The 21,832-nt window shown below is 46.3% G+C and overlaps 5 protein-coding genes across 5 annotated transcripts; 2 read left to right on the top strand and 3 right to left on the bottom strand.

The window, feature by feature from the left end:
* Positions 1-68: 68 nt before the first annotated feature.
* On the bottom strand, positions 69-7,452 carry LOC108106956. The gene is given in 18 exon segments (XM_017214234.2): positions 69-1,263; positions 1,522-1,681; positions 1,739-1,857; positions 1,923-2,037; positions 2,096-2,241; positions 2,296-2,606; positions 2,663-2,770; positions 2,829-3,743; positions 3,745-3,818; positions 3,871-4,069; positions 4,071-4,079; positions 4,135-4,931; positions 5,008-5,190; positions 5,756-5,932; positions 5,999-6,190; positions 6,251-6,430; positions 6,497-6,796; positions 7,189-7,452. Coding segments are annotated over 18 exon segments (4,980 nt in total). The 5' UTR covers positions 7,241-7,452; the 3' UTR covers positions 69-320.
* Positions 7,453-8,050: 598 nt separating this feature from the next.
* LOC108107059 lies at positions 8,051-14,715 on the top strand. Its single transcript, XM_017214423.2, is given in 11 exon segments — positions 8,051-8,375; positions 9,794-9,914; positions 9,978-10,174; positions 10,305-11,571; positions 11,631-11,736; positions 11,794-11,970; positions 11,972-12,603; positions 12,690-13,425; positions 13,504-13,694; positions 13,753-14,228; positions 14,286-14,715. Coding segments are annotated over 10 exon segments (4,074 nt in total). The 5' UTR covers positions 8,051-8,375; positions 9,794-9,843; the 3' UTR covers positions 14,507-14,715.
* On the bottom strand, positions 14,714-15,639 carry LOC108107060 (dolichol-phosphate mannosyltransferase subunit 1). The gene is made up of 3 exons (XM_017214424.2): positions 15,485-15,639; positions 15,216-15,426; positions 14,714-15,148 (listed from the first exon to the last, which is right to left on the bottom strand). Exons 1-3 carry the CDS (start codon positions 15,586-15,588, stop codon positions 14,738-14,740), a joined length of 726 nt encoding a protein of 241 aa, XP_017069913.1. The 5' UTR covers positions 15,589-15,639; the 3' UTR covers positions 14,714-14,737.
* A 724-nt stretch (positions 15,640-16,363) lies between these two features.
* On the bottom strand, positions 16,364-17,478 carry LOC108107123. The gene is made up of 3 exons (XM_017214515.2): positions 17,171-17,478; positions 16,844-17,036; positions 16,364-16,785 (listed from the first exon to the last, which is right to left on the bottom strand). The coding sequence occupies exons 1-3, from the start codon at positions 17,333-17,335 to the stop codon at positions 16,457-16,459; spliced, it is 687 nt and encodes a 228-aa protein (XP_017070004.1). The 5' UTR covers positions 17,336-17,478; the 3' UTR covers positions 16,364-16,456.
* Positions 17,479-17,864: 386 nt separating this feature from the next.
* Positions 17,865-21,734, top strand: LOC108107121 (centrosomal protein of 104 kDa). The gene is made up of 7 exons (XM_017214514.2): positions 17,865-18,060; positions 18,191-19,280; positions 19,841-19,955; positions 20,018-21,027; positions 21,082-21,227; positions 21,286-21,387; positions 21,450-21,734. The coding sequence occupies exons 1-7, from the start codon at positions 17,865-17,867 to the stop codon at positions 21,590-21,592; spliced, it is 2,802 nt and encodes a 933-aa protein (XP_017070003.2). The 3' UTR covers positions 21,593-21,734.
* The last annotated feature ends 98 nt before the right edge of the window (positions 21,735-21,832 follow it).

Genomic DNA, 21,832 nt, shown 5'->3' on the forward strand with positions numbered 1-21,832 from the left:
TTAAATATTTATCGTCGTCAAAGTAGTGGAGATCTCCTGAGTTAAAAATAAGAACATGTGTAAAGAAGTGTTTATTTGACGAACATTTAATTATAGTAAAATGATGGCCGTGCGATACAGTACGGGGCTACAGTTACGTTATAGTTACAATTGAATCGCAAGAATGTCGTTATTAGTTAGTAAACGCGTGACTGTGCGCCTGGAATGTGCATTAGTTAGTAGGTAATATGTATTAGTATCACTCTGGTGCAACGCTTATTCTTGCGGTTGATCGATGTGCAATTTCGACCTCAGCTAAAGACACCTATATTCGTATCCCTTTAACCCATGGTGGTAGCCAGGTGCTTGTTAGAGGTAACGGATCCTCCTCCAACGGGGCCCTCGTTGGTCACGCACGTTGGAATGGCGCTTGACCACTTGCCGTTCTTGAGACACTTGAGCACCTTGGACCCGCGCAGGTCTAATCCGGCATCACAAGTAAACGTGATGCTCTCACCGATAGCGTAGTAAAACTTAACGGAGGACATCCTTCCGCTAATGACGGTACCCGGATACGAGCAGGCCTGTACGCACTTGGGCAGGCCGCCCGACCAACGTGCATTGTCCTGACAGGCAATGATCGGTTGGCCCTGCATCATATACTCCGGATTGCAATTGAACTGGACCACATCGCCGGCACGATAAGGTGCCGAGCCCTGGGCGTAACCATTTTGCGGCGCTCCCGGATTGTCGCACTGCACCTCGACGCAGGTGGGCAGCGGCGCTGACCATTCGCCCGTGGGATTGCAGATGGCTTCCGCCGGTCCGCGCAGTCCGTAACCGGAGGAGCACGAGAAGGCCGCCCGGCCGCCCACCTCGCGCGACAGCACGGAGACGCGAGGCGAGCTCGCGTTGCTGCCCATCCCCAGCGGGATGTCGCCGCACTCAACGCTCTCGCAAACTGGCAACGGTGCGCTCCAATTGCCACTTGGCAGACAGAATAGCTCCGAGGCGCCAATCAAGGAGTTCCCATTCGCGCAGGACAGCAGCGCCCGTGTGCTCAGCTTGGTATCGTTGGTGTTCACGATCAGGCCACGCCGCATCGGTATCTCCGGGCAGTTAATAGCCCGCACCACCACCTCTACTGCGTGCTCATGGCGAGCCGGAGTCATGCACGAGTAGAACCCAGAGTCGTCACTGGCCGCATCCACAATGCTCAAGCGATATTCCAGCGTCGAGTCGCGGCCCTCATCTGCCTCAGTCACCCAGCCCTCCGTGTAGTTTCTGCAAATCACGAAAGTCGATTAGTCTTTCACATAGACCTTGGTTTCCTAAAGTAGATGTTGCTAATAAAAACTTTTTTATATTCTCTAAAAGTTCTAAAAATTCCATTAAATCAAAAAGGATCTAAAATAATTTGAGTACCTAATACGACTAAAAATTAGTTGGTCCAGCATTTTTAAGAAAAATTAAATAGTCAGTAAAAAAAAAGGCATAATATATATCTTTAGGAGTAAGTATACCAAAACCCCCGATACCCACTTGTGCGTATGACTGACGTTCCACTTTGGATTTCCGAAGCGTCGCATCCACAGGCACTCCATGTGGAGAGTTGTTCCTGGATAGACAATCAGTTTGCCATCATTGCTCTGGGCGATGGGTCCGTTTTGGTGTCGGAACAGGATTGTCGGGGCCTTCTCCACTGTATTTTAGGACTGGTCAGATTTACTTATCCTTTCTATAAACTTATAATACCTACTTGCATAGTCGTTTTCCTGGTTTAGGCCGGAGCACACGGGCTTTGTGTTGGTCCATTCCGAGTGGATGCAGGTCCTCTCGTGGCTCCCCGTCATCGAAAATTTTCCAATGTCCATACATCTGAAAGGAAAGAAGTTTATATAATAATAATAATTTATAAATCAATATTTATACTTAAAACTTACCTAGATATGATTGTGGCTCCTGGAGGGAAGTCCACAACGTCTTCCCTAATCTCCAGGTCGTTATAAAAACTAACTACATTAGCTTCGTTGTTTCTGAAAACACACGTTCCGTTTTCTGGGGATACAAATAATTCATAAATTTGGAAAATATTTCAATAGTTCTTGAAATTCACCGCAATTATAGGATCGTCCTATCCACAGCCCGTTGTCGCAAATGATGCGCCATGTCTGCCGATCGCCGGCTGCATTTGGGATGCAGTTAAAGAAGATCTCCGTGCCACTCTCGTAGGCCCCATCCAGCTCTGGATGATCGGCATTCCTTCAGGGATTAAAGACTGATAAGACATCATGACCAAAATATATAAAAACTAACTTGTAAACCAGGGCGCCTTCCAATAGCATGGGTGAACCGCACATCTTCATATCGTCGTGTTCATCGGTAGTATTGTCATGGTGATCATGATCATTGTCCAGTTCGTTGTGCTCTACTTTGGAATGTGAAGTGGGTGTGACGTGCTCTACTTCCTGTCGAGACTTTCTTAATCCGGACTCGCATGGTATACTGGGAGGAGTGAGGATGCCCTTGTGACATGACATCTCTATAGGATTGGCGTTCGTAGAAAGTTCACAGCGCACGCTGACACTGCTTCCATGTCCAATGGTAAGCCCTGCCCGATAACCTCCCTAAAAAAAAATAATATGTAAATGTGATCAAAAGATAAATCCTTATGAATCCTTACATCATAGATTACTCCTGGAATATTGGGCAGCGTGCAGGGTACGGATGTGCACTCGGAGAAGGCGTTCACCGACCAAGATCCATGGGCACAACGCAGTTGAGCCGAGCCCTGGAATTTATATATGTAAACTATGTTACATTGTCTCATAAGATTAAAGCTGTCCCACCTGGATATTAAAGCCATCCTCGCACTCCAGGGTAATGAATTCGTTTGACTGGATTTCCTCGTAAGTGGAGAGCGGCGTCAGCGAAGGTTTATCGCTTAACTGCTTTGTGTGAGGTTCCACCTTGTAATACTGCCCATGCTCAACGGCAGGAACCAAACAAGGAGCAGATAGGCACTTGGGTGTCTCCGGCTTCCAGATTCCTCGGATGCAGCGTGCCGTGGCATTTTCCCCCTTGATGTTCAGTTTGAATCCAGCGTTGCACTCAAGATGCAGCATGATGCCAACGGCATTTCTGCCCGGAACTTTACCGGGTCGAACAGTGGTCACGTTTCCGAACGAATCCCAGTCAAGATCCTCGCAAGGTCCTCGTAACCGTTTGCCACCACCCTTTCCGGCCTCTCCTCCATCACTAATGTCAACCTCTGCATCCGGAATAGTTGCTGCCGAAGGAGGTGCCTGTCCAATGCTGGAGCTCCTCTTGCGCCTCCGACGAACTATTTGGGACTTTAATTGATCCATGTAAGACCTGGTGGCATTTAAGTGAAAGCTACGCGATGCTACCGGCGGAGATCCGTTGGACAGTAGCTCGTCCTTGGGAGTGCGGTTTATGTGAAGTTTATGATTCCGAGATGCCTGGTTGATGTTAGGTAAGGCAACGACTCCTCCTCCTGATCCAATACCACCGCCACCCAGGTAATTGTTTCCATTTTCGAATTCCCTAAAGTTGGACTTGCCACGCATCGTAACCTGTCCCCCATCGTGTGAGTTAAGGTTGTTTCCCACTCTACCAACGTTGTCCTGGGCGTGGAGCTTTTGGTAGATCCGGTCATGACCCAACATCTTCCGCACGTAACGCTGATATCGCTCCTTGATTTTTTGGATGTACTTAGAGTAGGCCTGATCCATATCCGAAGTGATAGGGCTGCGCATTCGGGTCGGGACTGGCACTACGTTTTACCCGGTGGACTGGAGTCTGAACTGTATTTATAACTGGAAGACAATATAAGCTCCTATCCTACCAGTTTCAAAGTATATTACTTACCTGCATTGATATAGTTTTGGTTTTCCGCCAGTTGCCTTTGAAGCTGTCTCTGGCGACGCAGGAGATACATAGATCTCAACTGGCGAATCTGTAAAGAACGACGTCTGCGACGATTCCATCGGAGTCGAGGATGCTGACCCAGAAGGCATTGTGGCAAATCTAAGGGTCGCCATTTCCCACCTACACAGGTGGCACCCGGGAGGACCAACCTAAGGGAGGAAAGATTAAAATCTTATACTTTATAAGGTTTTCCATTTAAGATACCTCCAGGACGTATCCTTTGTCGCAATCGTACATGATCTGCTTATTGTTCACAATCTTCTTCACATAGGGTCGGTAGTCGTACAGTCCCATGTTGCCCACGAGCAGTACCTTTCCATTGGGTATGTAGCCGGGAAAGGAGCAGAAAACCTCGTCACATTTTGGTGTTTCTCCGGTCCAGTTGCCAAAGGAACAGGTTAGAACATAGTCATGCGGATCGGTGACATCCTTGCCCTCCGGACTAACTAATTTAAAACCATCCTTGCATTTGAACCGTGCCTTCATGCCGTGCTCTGTTTTGGGTGCCATCACCATTCCGTGCTTAGGTGGCCTTGGCATACTTTTGCACCTGGCGGGCACACAGCGTGGAATGATACTCCATGTGCCATTATTGCACGTGGGCGGACTGAGCAGTGAGACTGGGAACTCATAGTTTTCATCACACTTAACTTCCAATGCCGTTCCATGCTTTACTTTCTCCACTCCGCCAATGCTTTGCGTATGAATGGGTGACTGCGTCGTTGTGGTAGGCGGGTGGATGATCGTCGTCCCGTTTTCATCCGTGGTTATTTCAATAGGATAGACATTACCCTGCGAAATGGTGGGCACCACACAAGGCGCCAAACACTCGGGCAGAGCATTTCGCCATCTACCGTCGATTTGGCAGACACTGGAACCCAGTCCATTGATCATCATCTCCGGCTGGCATCGGAAAATAATACTAGCACCCAGTCCAGTACCCGCCTCTATGTTTTCTATCCAGCCATTGTAAAGCACTCCGGGATGGCCACAGTTGATCTCTGTTGAAGGTGTTAGGATATTAGTTCATTGATCCATGTGGAGTTAAGAAAGAGGAAGGATCTTGAGCCTACTTACCCTTGCAGGTGGGCAATGTGCCGCTCCATTTTCGATCTGCACCGCAGCGACTGGAACTTTCGCCCATCAACGTATATCCATATCGGCATTCGTAACTGACCACCGAGTTGTAGGCCAGGGTAGTGTAGGTGGCCTTACCGTTCTTAGGATTCTCTGGAGTCGGACAAACAACCGAGGTGACCACTGTGCGTGAAGCGGAAGAATGTTGATTAGCATTGGGGATGGATGGACGGGGGGTACGCTAAAAGTTACCACAAATCTTTAAGAAGAAGCTCGTGATTGATCCACCAAATAAAACAACTTCATGGTTACGGTTTCGATTTGAATAAATTTCTTATTTTTTGTTCATTTTGTTTTTGCTCAAGATTTGCGGTAACTTTTATTTATTCATTCAACATTAATAGGCCAACAACAACAACAAGGTATTGCATAAAATTTGAACAATCGGTTTGTAACGCTAGATCAAATCAGAGATAGAGAGAGAATGTGTGTGGTTAACAGGATCGGAGAACTCCGACTGGAGAACTTGAGCCCTGACCAAAGTACGCTTAATATATATTCTTTTCGGATACGGATATTGGGGATCTGTGCCATTGCCAGCTCCAAGGAGTCGGTAACGAAACTCAAAGGGTCGCCTCGCCTAGGACAACGACGCTTGGGTGGTGGTTACATTTGCGCTATCCGCTTTAAAGGTCAGAGGTCAAATAGGTTCGGTTACAAACTCTACAGGCGCCATCGCAATACTCACAGACACACGTGGGCAGCTCCTTGGGCGTCCATGATCCATCCGACTGGCAATATCGCTCATGTTTGCCCACCAGTTCATATCCGGTTCCGCAATTGTAGGTAATCTTGCATCCATAGGTATAACACTCGCCGGCATGCCATCCATAGGCCGGATCCGGTGGCTGACCACAGGATCGAGCTGAAATTGGTTATGGTTATACAGGTTGTATTAAGGATTCCTTCCTAAAGTAACTTTTTTACTCACGTTCGCATTGAATATCCGGTCCATACCAACTGGCCAGGTTATCAATGGCCAGGCATTTGGCTCGAGGAAATCCATTGGTCACATAGCCGGTGTGACAATGATACTGCACCGTAGAGTCCAGATCAAACGTTTCCTGTTCCGGCAACGCTGAATTTCGGGCATGCTCTATTTGCGGCGGCTTCAAGCAGTAAACTAAAAAGTTTTTAAATGTTTTAAATTCATTTTTTAAGAGCTTAAAATTAGTTTACTCACTGTTCTGCTTGCATGCTGGCTCAGCACCGGCCCAATTGCCATCGGCCTGACAGAGACGACTCTGGAGACCCACAACATGATATCCATGTGGACAGGCATAGGAGGCCCGAGCTCCAAAGTGGCGTCCAGCGACTGTAACCTGACCCAAACTGGGCTGGGCTAGCTCAGGACATTCGCGATCTGGAGAAAATATATATTTATACATTTCTCCTGTGATCTAAGGATTAAAGAAGATATTAATCTCACCTGGTTTAATGCAAGAGTTGCCGCAGACACCATCGCACAAGCACTTCTTCTTCTTGCTCTTGCAGTCCTCGTCCGAGGAGCATTTCCTCAAGCACTTCTGGCCAAGAAGAGTGGCCTGCTCTTCATCCCGCGGGCACTCGGTTGAGGGCGAATTGCGTGGATTTTTATAGACTCGTCCATCGTCGTCTGATTCCAAGGAGTCATCATCCTCCTCCCAGTCGTCATCATCGTCATCCTGTTGCGGAATCTCCGAAGTAGTCTGGATACTAGTACTCATCGTGCTGGTTGGAACCGAAATCACTGTAAGCATAGAAACCACAGCTGTCAGTCATCTGGGAAAATAAACCCTATGACCACAAATAGAAGAAATCCACCCCTTATCAAGGCTTCTGTTTTGGTTACGGATTCGCGTCTATTTTGCTCCGCCTTGCGTGCGGGCAAAAACATTGACCTATTTCCCCTGATGACTGGTCCAGATGTCTGATGGCTCGGTCCCAGACTCTTTTGGAGTCTGCGCATTGGACACCAGCTTATATAATCCAGTAGCATATACATTTTTCATCTTGGCATTTTCGAGGATTACCAAAAATTTAAAACAAGTTAACCCTGCTATTAGTTGGATTATCCTCTTAACTACTCCACTAGGACTAAAGTAATGGATGCATTATTCTTTTTTAGGTTTACTTATTGACCTTTGTAGACCAGAATGGTTGTCACAAGACACTGCAGCAGTAGACGATTCATTTTGATTATATTTGAATGGGTTTTTCTTTTTTGATTTAACTATTTTTGCCTAATCGGCTTTGCATTTATAGCATTTTAGCTTTCAATTTGGGAAAATTTCTCTGCTATGCCAATTTCTTGGACACTTTTCCGACAAGTTCGGCGCCCCGAAACTTCTCACTTTGAGGCAAAGAAACGAAATGCAGCCACGCCAGCTGCTTTCTCCCCTTTTTGGCTCTGGCCTTTTGACAGATCAAGCGAGAAGCACCGATTTGACAGCTCATGATGGTGGTTGGTCATTCTAACGGTAAAGGTAAGTGGACGAAAGGAAATCTGGAGAAGGTTTCGAATGCTTTCAAAACGTAAGCATACTTAGTGGGGCCTAAATTGCTCTTTACACCGAATAAAGCTATCGATGATATAGGAAATGAGTTGTATTTTGAATTGATGGTGTTTAAAATGCTAATTTTCGTTTTTTTTAAGAAAGAATTCATAAAAATTATTGCTTATATGAATTTCAGCAACAACACATATACAATATTTTTAAGGTTTTTTAAATAAAGCTTTTAAATGAAAATATCTTAGATAGATTTAACCCTTAAAATACGTTTAAATAAGGATATTAGTTCTTTAAAAACCCATTGTTTGCATCGTACCGCTTAACGGATATTCGCGGGAAGCCCATTATAGCCACTTCTTTGAACTAAATGCAGCCCTCGTCTTAATTGAGCTTCGAGAGAGAAGGTCGGAAAAGCTCCGAAGCTTTCCGCAATACGCACTCGCTGGCGACCGATTTTCCAACGGAATCAAAAGCAGTGAAAACTCAGAGCGCCGAGCACTACGTCGACGCACAGCGGCGGGACAAGGAAAAACTAGCCGAGGCGCGCACTGCCATCCAAAAAAAAGGAAATATAAAAGGAAAAAAACGATAAAGAATCGAGCGGAAAAAACGAAAAACGCACTCGAAAGATACACTTTTCGGACGAAATGTCTTCGCGGCGTGTGTGTAACAAACATTTTGATTAGGCAATTAATTGAGCAAAGTGCAAGTGCAGTGGGTGGAAAATGTTTTAGACTCGGTTCGTTTCGCCAGATTACGACGGGGTCGGGTGCGGCGGGTGTTCCGGGGGCGCATGTGAAAAGCGCGTAAAGAAAAGTAAGTGACGGAAATTTGTGTATTAAAATAAATCAAATAACCAACTAAACGATGCATACACACCGAACCAAGCTAAGTGCTCTGCAAATGGCATATGCGAAAAAAATGAGACTGCCAGCGAAAAATGCACGGCATCTTTGACAAATTAATTGATATTGAACCATTTCGAAATTCCGCTGCGACAAAATGTCGAACTAACAGATTCAAAAACATATATTCTGTGTATATAGGGGGGAATTTATTTTTAGCGTTTTTTTACACCCCCATACCCCCCTGAAAAGAATTTAAATCGGTCGCGAAACACAAATGCTATGTGTCTTGTGGGTCGGGCGATCGAAAATATTTTAATATCCAATAAATGATTAACTAAAGGGGGGGAAATGGTCGAGCATCCATAGGTGCTATCGATGGGCAAAGAGGGGCTCGCGCGTCAACAATTTTCAAGCGCGTACACAAAAATCCAGCCAAGCGCATTGCCCGCAATAAATCCGAGACGAGACCCAGACCCAGACCCAACAGTACCCACCACCCGACGCCCACAACCACCCACCACCACCCACTTGGGCCAGTTCACTCGACCACTTGATTAACGCCAATGCCAATTCAACGCAGAAAATCTCTATAAAAGTTCCCGCAGAGAGCATGCGTTCGCTTCTTCAGAGAAAAGCTTTTCTCTCATCTAGCCACCTCTCTTTCTACCCCGTGTCGCATTCTCTCACTCGCACAGGATGTGCCCCGTTATCCCCCAAGCACTTTGTTTTTGTCATTGACCTGTTGTGAAAAAAATTATATATGGCAGGTTTATCAACTATTCACGACCATGATTACCAAACCAACCAACCAAACCAAACCATTAAAAAGCATTAAAGGCTCTATACTGGCAAAATAAGGATTCATCTTTTTAGAAGGATTTATCTCTGAAATCTGCCCCCTTAAGTGTTTCTAAATCGATATGGGCTTGCGGTATCCTGCAACAGCTGTGAGCAATTACTAAGAGCTTAGTGATATGCCCAAAACTGATAGCAGTAGCTAACAATTTAATACTGCGATTCTAAAACAATTTCAGAAAGTGATTAAAAAAGTTATTCCCTTATCGATATGGGGAGGAGATAATGTAAACAGCTTGGGGATTCCCACATATATTACACAGATATTGAACATTAATTGTGGGACCTAATTAATGTTCAGCAAATAAACGGGATAATTAATAAAGAGCTTGATAAACAGTTGGAAAACCAAACAACATATGTACATCTATAAGGATTTCATCCATTGATTGAAAAAGATAACTATGACGTTGGTTTTCTTGGACTTACATTTTTCAAAGGATAAAACCTGACACTGAATTTAATCATTATTGCTTCTACTTACTCCTGATTCAACTTTAAAACATAAATATCTTTTATTACCCTTTCCAGGTCATCAATAGTCAATTGTAATTTAAAGAGTAGGGAATCAAAGGACCGCAATGGGCAACGTGTGCAGTTCCGGCCAGAAGAAGAAGAAGGACAAGGACAGTGCCTCCGAGAAGTCAGATGAGTAAGTTAGCTTGGCTCAAGGAAATAATCATATAAATCAAACTAATTTTGATTGGAATTACAGCTCGCCTCCATACCAGGAGGCGGAGCAGAAGGACAACCTAATATCCACCGACTCAAGTGCTGGCGACGAGAAGCGGGCTCCCTTGGCGGCTGTGGAGGCACTGCCAGAGGTGACTCCACTGCCGGAGGCCAATGGCAACCAGCCGCAGAAGCAGCAGCAACCCTCGGCCTCGGGCAAGACGGGCGGAGCTGACAAGGGTAAGATACATTGTCCATACAAATGATGTTTCTTATACTTACATGGATTATGGTATTAAGACTCATCACTAACATATGTTTAGTATATGTATTTGTTAATCCTAAATACTTATTTAAATTTCATAAACAGATTCAAATAGCACAACACCGCAGGGGGCGCAGGCGCCCAGTGACGTGGCCAATGCCAATCCCGGAGCCGGAAACCTGAGCGTGCTGCAGGGTAAGCCGCCACCCGGCCGCAAGATTGAGCGGGACAAAAAGATCGTGGTCTATATATTGGCCGACAACAGCACCGAGTACAAGAAGCACAAGCGAGTCGTCCACAGCCTTTACAAACACTTCAAAAGCAAGTGCCAAAGTCGTGGCTTCGACTTCATTATCGCCGATGTCCACGACAGCGAGCCGGAAACTGAGCCAGGCAATGGCAATGCCCGAAAGGATTTCTCGCGCCTGCAGGAGGTTAAACGCTGGACCCAAACACCTCTGGAGGCGCAGGGTGGTCACGAGGAGGCGGCCAACTGTCTGTGCGAGATCACGCGTCATTCGGCTGGAGCGTATGTTGTGCCGGTTCTATTCCTGGGTGCCACCCTAGGAACTCCGATGCTGCCGCTGACCATAGAGAGCCAGGATTTCACCTCAGTGCTGGGCACCGCCAGTGAGGCAGAGCGACTGCTTCTTGAGAAATGGTACACCATTGACAACTCATACCAGCCAATGTGCCATCGTCTTCATGCCCAGCAGGTGGATCCGTACTCCGGCCAGGCGAACGGTGAACTAAATGAACTGTTGGCCGTCCTGTTGCGTCTATTCTCCGATGACGTTAAGGACTCTTATCTGACCACCGTGGTGGAGCAGGAGATCAACAATACGGTGCTGATGAGCCAGGAGCTCGCGAAGCGCTGCATCTGGATTCAGACGGGCAGTCAGATGGCTCGGCCGGCAGAGAATGCTAGCCAATTAGAACTTGAGGTGCAGAGGAGGATCAGCCATGTTTACTCCGGTCTCAAGAGCCAGTTGAGCGAGAAGAACCTAATCCGGCTGCTGCCCACGATGAGCATTTTGGATGAGGAGTTGTCGGCGGTAATTGAGAGCCTACTGGACAAGGCGCTAGCTGGAATCTTCGAGGAGCACCAGCAGAAGAGCAGCATCCCTTACAACACGCTGGGCGTGGATCGTGTGCTGCTCGAGGAGCTCCGCCTAGTGGGCCACTACTCGAAGTTGCTTGCCCAGAACTCTGCTAACTTCGACATTATGAACGACGTGAAACGCTATATTCGGGACAACACCGCCCAACCTCTGGTCGTATCCGGCGCCCGGGGTAGTGGCAAAAGCGTCCTGGTCTCCAAAATTATGGAGAACGTGCACCGCTGGAAGCCGGAGGCCCAGCTCATACTAAGGTTAGTTATCGATTTCATAACGCTGTTATCATTTCTAATCTTAATCCTTACCGCTTCAGATATGCCAATCTCAGTGCCCGCTCCTCGGATCTCACTTCACTGTTAGGTTCAATGGCAAATCAGATGTCGGTCCTGGAGACAGGTCATCAATGCCAAGTACCACACGTAAGGATATCAATCTTTAGTCACAGACAAAATGATCATCGATCTCTTCCAAATTAGAAACTAGAGGCCTATTCTCGAGTGATTCGAGAGATTCTGGACCGACAGCAGCGCTTCTTTGTATTGATCATCGACGGAGTGGATGAATTGCAACGGGATGAACTTCTCGACTGGATTCCGCAGCAGCTGGGCAGTGCCAAACTGATTCTCACCATCAGCGAGGATGAGTGCGAGGATCGGGGAAGGAACGGAATCTGAGGATTCCTTTGATATGCTCGCTGCGCTGGCGCAGTTGGGCATACCACAGAGGTGCTTCCTACGACTGCGACAATTCACGGAACGCCAATGGCACGACATCCTTAGCTCTGGTGGCGGTGATTTCTATGCGGCCAATGGGGCTCTCAAACTACCAGACGAATGGAAAACGCTGCACGGAAAGACTCCCTACCACGCCAAGTCCTTGTGGTGGCTCGCCTGGCTTGGTCATGTAGCCCAGCCCATAAGCGAAATCGGAGACATCTCCGGACGGATACTACAGGTCCTGGAGTCTAAGTTCGCCGCTGATCAGGTGGAACTCCTGCTGCTTATCGTCCGACTGTCACCTTGGGGAATCCGTGAGAGCGACTGCCTGGGCGTGTTCCAGAAAATGACCCAGTTGGAGGCGCAGGTCGCCTTCAAGGTATGGTCCAAGTTTTGCTGGCTGATGGGACCAATGTTGTTAGGTCTTAAGAATATTAGGATAGCGGACAGGAGCTTTGGACGAGCGGTCCTGGCGAGGTACGCGCAGAAGCAGTGGCTGGTACATGAAGCGCTGCGGGACTACTTCGACCGGCAGGACAGCGAGTTCAAGGGTAGCCAGGGTGCCAACACGTAAGTATCACTTTAATTTAGTAATTAATACAACATAGTTAACAGCTTTTAGATAACTTACTAAACAAAAGTTTTTCTTTCGACAGCTACAATTACCAAAAGTACTTAAAACTGCCTTATCATCACTTCTGTGCCGTGATCGAAGATAATCCGGCACCGCACAAGATCGACATACTCTTCAACTGCTTTTACTTTACGGACCTGCAGTGGATCGCCAACAAGGTACATGCTACAGGACCAGAGCACCTGCTTCACGACATTCTGCAGGCAGAGTGGCTAGCCAAGTCCGGCGGCGACAATTGCCCCACCGGCTACGTTCACATCCACTTCCTGAAGCAATTCCTCGAGCAGTATCTTCATGAGCTGAGCTACGATGGCCAGCAGTTCTACACATTGATGAAGTACTATCTAAAGACACGCTTCAGGGAGGCACCAGAGCTCAAGGATGACGAGAAGATACGTTCCTGGTGGGAGTATACCAACGAGCTGGAGTTTGCATTTTTGGAGATTCTGAACGCCGATCTGGATGCAGAGAATGGCAATCAGGGGCAGGAGAAGCCGTCAGAGGACGATGCTCCGTCCTCGACACCGGTAAAGGGTTATGATGTCCTAATGAATTTACCCCAGCCAGGATGCTATGTAGCTTCCATGTGCACAGAGCGCGCTGAGATCTGCATCTGGGATGTTAAGAACTGCTGCCGTATTCGGGAACTTCAGGGTATTCAACAGCCAACGGCGATGTGTCCTGTGGGCAACTACGAGGCTGCAGTTCTTTGCCGTCGCGAGATCCGTGTCATCAATTTGGACGAAGGAAAGTTTAAGGTGAGTGCTGCTTGATACCTAAATTAAGTCTTTAAAATATAAATTTGGCATAAAATACGGTTTTCCTTTCGATTACAGGTAACTCTCAAAGGCGTAATGAACCAAAAGATGCCATATTTCGGTTTGCACGATCAGAACCACTTGGTTTGCTTGTCTCGGAACCGGATGTATGTTAATCTCATGAATCTGGAATCGGGAGACTGTGTGACAACTTTCAAGGCGGGCGAAGACCGCTTCCTCAATTCCCTTTTGGTCTCTGGAGACGGACGGTATTTAATGAAAATATTTTATATTTAATAAATTTCCTATTTCCGGTTTCACTTTCAGGATATTGGTTTGCGGTGATGAGACCCAAAAACCCTTCCCGCTGCTCGTCTGGCATCTTTCGCAGCGCAAGTTGCTCTATGACCTCCGAATCCCCCATCATGACTTTATCACCTCTCTGTCGGCGATTACCCACGAGGGCTCCTACGTTTGCGTTGTGGCCAAGGAGCTAAATGAGCCAACAACGCCCAACTTTATTGTGGTATACGATTTGCAAAGCGGCACTCTGTTCAAGAAGTGGAAGCCGGCCTGCAATACCGTCTCCCTGGCCATCTCCCAGGTTAACGCCTGTGTAATTGCCGGCTTAGAAGATGCCAAGATCCTGATCTGGGATCTCGTAACGGGCAACTGCAAGAGCACATTGATCGGCCACAACGCTCCCGTGACATTCTTGAAGCTGGATCCACTGGGCAAGGTGCTGCTGTCCTATGACAAAGAGGGCCGAGACTCTGCCGTTCGCATGTGGGAGTTGAACTCGGGTACGTTCCTGATTCTTCACAATTAACTGCATAAACATAGTCACTTCTTTCTTCCAGCCAAATCCCTAGCCGTGTTCAAGCCGCCGGCACAGGTCAGCACCTGTGAGATCCTTCCAAACGGTGCCTACGTGGTTCTGGCACTCAAGGATCGCAACTCCTTGTTGACCTTAGCTTTGAAGAATTATGGCGGGGGATCAGTTGACGCCCTAGACGATGACTGCGGCACTCTTTACGGCAATCCGGACAACCAGCACAAAGTTTTCGACTTGAGTAATTAAATCAATTAACGCTAGTTATCATTATTCAAATTATAAATGAAACCTATCAGGGGGAGAGCCCAAGAAAAGTCGAACTCTGAATTATTATAAATATGGCAAACAAATTTCTCATGCATAATTCATTAGATGTATGTAAAATTCTTTGAGCAAATCTTACCAAATGTACAAAGCAAAGGAAATCCAAAGAAAATTAAAAATTTAAAAATCTACTCAGTTGATGGTGGGTGTTCTTTATGTGGTTGCAAACAAATACAGCAGGTTCTTGGCAAACTGGATTATCTCAGTACCACCGAGCTTGGATGTGCCATAAATGCGGTCCACGAAGGTGATGGGTACCTCGGCGATAGTATAGCCGTGCTGTCTTGCCCGGACCAGCATCTCCATTTGGAAAACATAACCCTTAGAGACGCAGCTTGCGATGCATTTCTCTAAGACATCCTTTTTATAGAGTCGGAAGGATCCGGTCAAATCACTAGCATCAGGACGGAGAAGAACCTGCGACAAGAAGTTTGCACCGCGCGAGATGAGCTTGCGCTTAAAGTCCCAGCCAAAGACGCCGCCATCACCGGCATACCGAGTGCCTGATACAATATCGTAGTCTCCCTCCTTTTGCAGCTTGATAAACTCCGGAATGAATTTGGGCTAAAGAACGATAAACAATCATTAGATTCAGCTCTTCCATAATGTTTACCCTGTTATCAATACTCACATGATGACTCAAATCCGCATCTATGATAACTATAAAATCACCGGTGGCATGTTTTATGCCATGTATATATGCCGTCCCTAGGCCCAGCTTAGAGCCCCGAGGCCTTAGGACAATCTTATCCTCACCATAAATATTTTGAAGATCCTTAGCCACATCCAGGGTTCCGTCCGGACTGCCATCATCAATAACAATCACCTCGTATTCCAAGCCACTGCAATAGGGTATATATTTAAATCATCTTTTTCTGCCATTATAAAACCGCCACTTACCTGGCCTTCATGTATTTCACAATTAGCCATATTATAATGGGCAAATTATCCTTTTCATTGTAGGTGGGCAGCAGTATGCTGTATTTATGGCCATTTGTTGGCATGGCTAATTATTTCTTTGAACCGTGTAAATAATTCTAATTAGAATTAGAGAAGTGTTGGTTAAAGCCAAATTATAAAACAGCTGTCTACGATAACAATGACCCATCGATAACTATCAGCTAGTTGGCAATGCGGGCTGTGCGATTTTGTGAAGGAATTTCCTGTAGCTTGCTGATAGTTCAGTTCGCTAACGGCCGCTAAAAGAAATTGTTCTCTTTATGTTCGCGATTAAAGAAATAGGCAAAGTTTTGCGCATTTGACGTCGTCAGCATGGCCAAAAAAATTCCTTTTAACGTGGTGTTTGCGTCAGGTAAAAGAACGTTGGTGTATTTTCGAACACAAACACAGCAAATACACCTTTATTTGCTTTTTATAGTTTGTTTGTTTGTTTTCCGTATTTTATAGTTTTTTTACGTTTTTAATTATGTTTTAGTTGCGACTGGATTGGGCTGAAAGCTGAAGTTTCTCTACTTTCCCATTTCCCTCTTAAGCCCACTGCACTTGAGAAATCGATAAAACACGCATACGCCTAGTGCGCCAGGACGTTGGGATTCAAAATACAATTGCGCTGCCCTTTTAATTGCAGCTAATCTGCTGGCAGTATTTACTTCTCCATATTGTCTGTCGCAGAATCAATTTACCATATTCTCGGCCAATTTACCACGGTCTTAAACCACTGCAACCACGATGACCATAATATTTCATTATAATATTGACAGATTGCCGGTTGTCGACTCTTTTTGCGTCTGCATATGCAATTTGTGTGGCAGCAAGAGATTTCAATTTGGCTAAATGCCAAGCTCTTTATTTATTTACTAGGACCTGACAAATTCCTGTTAGCCTCAATGGCCTTATCCTTCCCAGCTTTTCTTACTGGCTCTGCTCTGCCTTCTTTTTGGATCTATATTTAAGTTTAGTTATGAGAGACAACACCGGCGCAAGAATGGTAAGTCCGTAAACCAGCGATGTGACCAGCATCATGCCGGGAATAAAATCGTTATCCACGTGCTTGGTAAAGAATTTGGAGTAGTAGCCCAGGTAGATGGCACCCATGCCCAGACTGAAGGTGACCAAGCCAAATAGATTATGGCGGAAACGAAGCTCCGAAGGAGGCATCACCTTCAGGACGACCTTAGGCTGGAAATAGTTCACGAATCCGCCAACAATACTGGCCGCACAGCCAAAAGCAGCAGCTCCTCCTATTAAATACAACGTTAATTAATTTCCCAGAAGAGTACAACTCAATTATATACTCACCCACTCGACCGTGCCAGGTGTTAAAGTGCACTTCCTTGCTGGAAAACTTGCCCAGAGAGCCCAACAGAACCATAGAGCCACCCACAATTTGCAGGATGGCGTGGAAACGCGACTTGTTGCGGTGTGACATCCAGCGGGTAAGCGGATTCACTTTAGAGTGTGACATCATGGCCTGGGCGATTAGGACGTGGAACTGTGGAGAGCAGGGAAAGCCTTTTAAATCTAACAGATAAGATAACAAGTGACGTTGCATGTGTATAAGAACGTTATCCAGGTCAATCTAATACTATTGATTATGTTGTCAAATGCTTATCGTGCGGTTCTTACTCCGATTCCCGTCATAAACATATGCATGGCCGTATCCTTGAACTCCAGACTTCGAGCTAGGACGAAAAAGAAGGCAGCCACCAGGAAGATCAGCATGTGATTCACGCTGCTCAGCAGGCTCTGGATTTGCAGCCACGCAGTGGCTTTCGTATAACCTTCCGGCATTTTCAGTTTTTTAATAGATTTTAAGTCAGTTATTTATACTAAAGATAGCGTAGGTAATTGAAGTATCACATACACAGAGCACGGAACGACTAAACTAACATGTTGCTCGCCATCGCTTAAATACAAAACAGAGAACGTGAGACCTGGAGATAGAGAGAAAGAGAGAAAAACATGTGAGATATGGCTGAACAGATAGGGTCGATATAATAGCTCCAGCAAACATACTCTAAGTTATATTTTTCTTCTTCGAATATTCAATTAGCATTCGTAGTTTTACTTTAATAATTTTTTAAATATTTTCTGTGTCTTTTAAAAATTATATGTGTATAAACTTTTAATTTTTTACTGACTTATCATCGTTTTATTTCTCTTGTGTTGACCGCAGTTGTTATTAAGTGTGAAAGAGAAAAGAAAAGAGTGTATTATCAATATCGTTAGAAAAAAGCTAAGGCTGAGTGTGCTAAAAAGAGGCCACGTAAGAGAATGTTTGTCACCTGCCCACATTATTAAATATCGAATGCAAGTAATGATGATTTTATTATTTTGTTGCCTTTCAGACGAGGATGTTAACTTTCCGGCTAGCGAGCTTAACAATCACGGACCTACTGTTCACGGATGGCGGAGTGCTCCGGACGGCAGCCTCACCTCACATGACATTATCCTCCGTTTCCAGCAGCCCGCCAAGATCTATCGAATCCAACTTCTGGCCCACCAGTATCTAATACGTAAGTTAATCTACTATAAATAATAGATACCATTTAAATAAACGTAGAGGGACAAAGATTCCCAAAAAATTGTAGATAGGCTAGTGTGATGTTAAAGATTCCCAAATAAGATGTTTTCTTTCTTTCACAGCTGAGAAAGTAGAGCTCTGGCTGCATTACTCGCCAAAATCCCTGCCCAGCACTCCTTCCTCGCAATACTTTGACTTTTTGGGTTTCGTTGCTTTGGCGGACAATGCAAACACAAACTATAAGTCCCGGGAGCTGCAGAGCGTTACCGTGTGTCCCCGCCGTGGCACACATCTTAAATTGCGTCTTATTGGAGTACAAGGCAATGACTACAATGGTACCGGTCAGATATCCCTTTTAGCAGTGAATGTCCTGGGTGAGGAATTAGAAGTAGGGCCAAACAATGGAAACGGTGAGGAACACTTGGTCAGCGAAGCCCCACCACTGGACACAGCCACTGGTGAACTGGCCCTTGCGTCAATCTGCGACGACCTGCTTTTCTCAATGTACGTTGAGGAGTCCATTGTACAGTCCATCCGGGAGCTGGAGCAACGAAAGGTTTTGGCCGTGAGCGCAGAGCGATTCGAGTACGCCCGCAAGCTAAAACTTTGCATGACGGCTTTAAGGACTGCCGGTGAGCGTTTGGGACGCTATGCTCTTGCCAAGCGACAAGCTGTCCAGCAGGAAGATTTTACCACGGCAAGACTGCGAAAGGAGCAGATCGAAATGTACCGCGCGGCAGTTCTTCGACAATTGCAGGTTCATCAGTTGCTGGAACCGCAAGGCGTGGCTTTGATTTCCAATGACCAGAGTTGCGAGATCTATGCTGGTGGTAAGCCTAGTTTGCCGGCGGCCCCAAGCTTGCAGGATGTGGCCCAGGCACTAGCTGAAGCCACTTTTAGTCCTAAGAGTCTGACCAGTCTAAGCTTGGATGACAAATCCTCTACAGATGGCTCCCAGGGACAACCTGGTAATGATAATGTGGTGACAGCTCCCACAACGGCGCCCGCGCCCTCTTCCCTGCAGGCCACGCCTACCCCCACACTTGGTGGTTGGCGCAAGTCCCACGATGAGCTGCCCCAGTCGCCGCGGCTGCCCTCCAGACACAGTTCACCCATGTCCAGCCGACAGGGGTCGCTGCGCAGGCGCAACAAAAGCGTTCCGCGAAATTCCTACGAGGATTACGAGGAGCGGGCTATTCCCACGTTGCGACAGTGAGTACCAAGCGTAGAGTGAGGCCTAGTCGTTGTCTGGTTGTCTAGTAAATAGGTATACAATTGTGGAACAGTAATTACTTTGTTTTGTTTACGCAGCATTGCTGACGATTAATGGTTGCATGACGACTCCGATACTCGTAGCCTTAGTATGATTATTTGTCAACACTGGCTACTTTCAGTCAATCGAATAGATCAACACTAACCGTCAATTTTTTCAAATTTTGAATTAAAAACCTCAAGAAGATTATGTTTAGTAGCTTAGTCTTAGGTAAATGGCCAATATTCTTTTATCTTAGCTTATAATTTTGTTTTATTTCTATATGAAGTTTATAGATTCAGCATTTAGGAACTAACTTATCTTCCGAAAATAGTTAAATTTAGTATATTTTTAAAGGTTTAATTTTGTAACTGCAATTATTAATACTGTTTTGGTTGATTTATCTTAAAGTGTGTTTACTTTTCTACTTCTATATATTGTAACCGCATCCGTAAACGTTGACATTCCGAAACATCCAAACACAAACCGCTCACAGTTCAAATACTAATGAATTTTTAAGGGAATGCCAAGGCAACGCCCTACTGGAAGCAGATCCAAACCGGGGACGCTCGCGTCTGAATGATCGCGAACGTCGCCAGGCAGCCCTACCCATACTGGTCTTTGGCAGTGAGCTGGTGAGTCCTCCAAAAAATAATATAGTAGCTCTCCCTTGCTAATTTTTGACTTCATCCATCAGGTGGAGCAGTTCTATTCCCGTCAGTTTCAGGATCGAGAGGACGGCCTGCTGCGTCTGCGCAACTTCCTAAAGGAGCATGACTTGGCAGAGGGTTCGGGTAACGAACACGCCGCCAGTCCCAACAAAGTGGCACGCAGCGCAGCTCTGTTGCTTCATCGTGCTGTGAGGGACGCTGTTTATTCCGTGTTTGGGCAGGCCACGGAGACAGTGCGCATGCTGTTCCTGGAGTACGTGCCCGGACGCGTTTCACCCAACGAGGTGGCACGTTGTGTGGATCGCCTTCTGCCTGAATTGCTGGCTAAGTCCGGCGATCCATCTGCTCGATTGCATACTCTGGCTCAACACACGATCCTCAGCATCGCCGCTTGTCCAGAGGTGGCAGAACAACATCTGGTTGCCCCGGCACTATCGCGAAGCGTTGGATCTGGAACGCACCAGCGATTGGCCATGAGCCGGCTGCAGATGCTGGAGCAGCTGGTACACACTCAGGGAATCAGCACGGACAAGCATAGTGGACTCACCTGCAGGGCGTTATCCGAGTGTGGCTGCTCTGGCATCCATCATCCCGCAGAGCCTGTGCGAAAGGTCGCTGAACGTATTCTTTTACTTGTCTACAAGGTTAATCCTCGACTGGTGCGTAAACAGCTGCCTCCAGATGACGACATTACTCGCCGCAATCTCTTGTACCGTCAACTCTTCACCGAGTTCGATAAGTTGGATCTGGACCGCAAGCAGGAGTTGCTAGAGGCCAATAAATACGGAGGTGGTCACAGCTCGGGAGATGCAGCCACGCCGCCAGCGGCGTCAACCAGCTCGGATGCGCCTCGGTTGATGAACAGCCGCAGTGCACATGGTTTGGTCCCAGCGACAAGCTCCAATAATGGATATGCGAGCTGCAATGGAAAACAGCAGTACAACGAGCAGCTGAAGCGATCCATGCTTTCTGTCTCCAACTCGCGCAAGGGGTCCGCTTCAAACTCGGAGTCCACCGAAGATAACACACCCAAAATGTGAGGGTCACCCAATCCCTTTTATAGTAAATTATAATAATAATTATTTTTTAGACGTTGTCCCTTTTGTGACTGGTCTTGTGTTGGCAGTGATGCTAGTCAGTTGGACCGACACTACTGGAAGGCCTGCCCATTCCTCACCAAGTGCCCACAATGTAGTCAAGTGCTGGAGGTGGCTGCCCTAAACTATCACCTAACTAGTAAGTTTGATCTTTCCCTTTGGAATATAACTTATGTATATAATGTTATCTTCCACAGCGGAATGCGATGCCAAGGAGAGCTATGTGGTGTGTGCCCGCTGCACTGAATCTGTGCACAAGCAGTTATATGAACTGCACCAGATGGAGGACTATTGTCGAGGTAGGATCTGAAAATTTTGATCCATTCTAAAGGATTATATTTTAATAATTGTTCCTTTCCAGAACTGAAAACGGGAGCGGCTAGATGTCCCCTCTGTCATGACGATGTACATCTGCCCCAGGATGGCGGCTGGAAACTGCATCTCCTCAGCGCCGGCGGTTGTCCCGGGAACATACGCAAAAAGAATCTCAAAAAGTCAAATTAGGCATCTTAAAATTAACCGATCTATTGGCATGCGTAGCGAATTTATTAGAGCAACTATACTAGTCAGGAGGCCTACTTTAATGAGCTAAATCAATGCAGCCGCAGTAGACCTAATCATTTAGTTAATTAAATCAATTTGTTTCACATTCACTGTTTCAACATTTCATTTAGTGACATTTTGTTAAGCCAATTAGTTAGGTTTATTATATGCATTCTTTTGTATTTTTTGTAAGCAATGTGA

This window comes from Drosophila eugracilis, unplaced genomic scaffold (assembly GCF_018153835.1).
Source record: "Drosophila eugracilis isolate 14026-0451.02 unplaced genomic scaffold, ASM1815383v1 contig_952, whole genome shotgun sequence".
NCBI lineage: Eukaryota > Metazoa > Arthropoda > Insecta > Diptera > Drosophilidae > Drosophila > Drosophila eugracilis.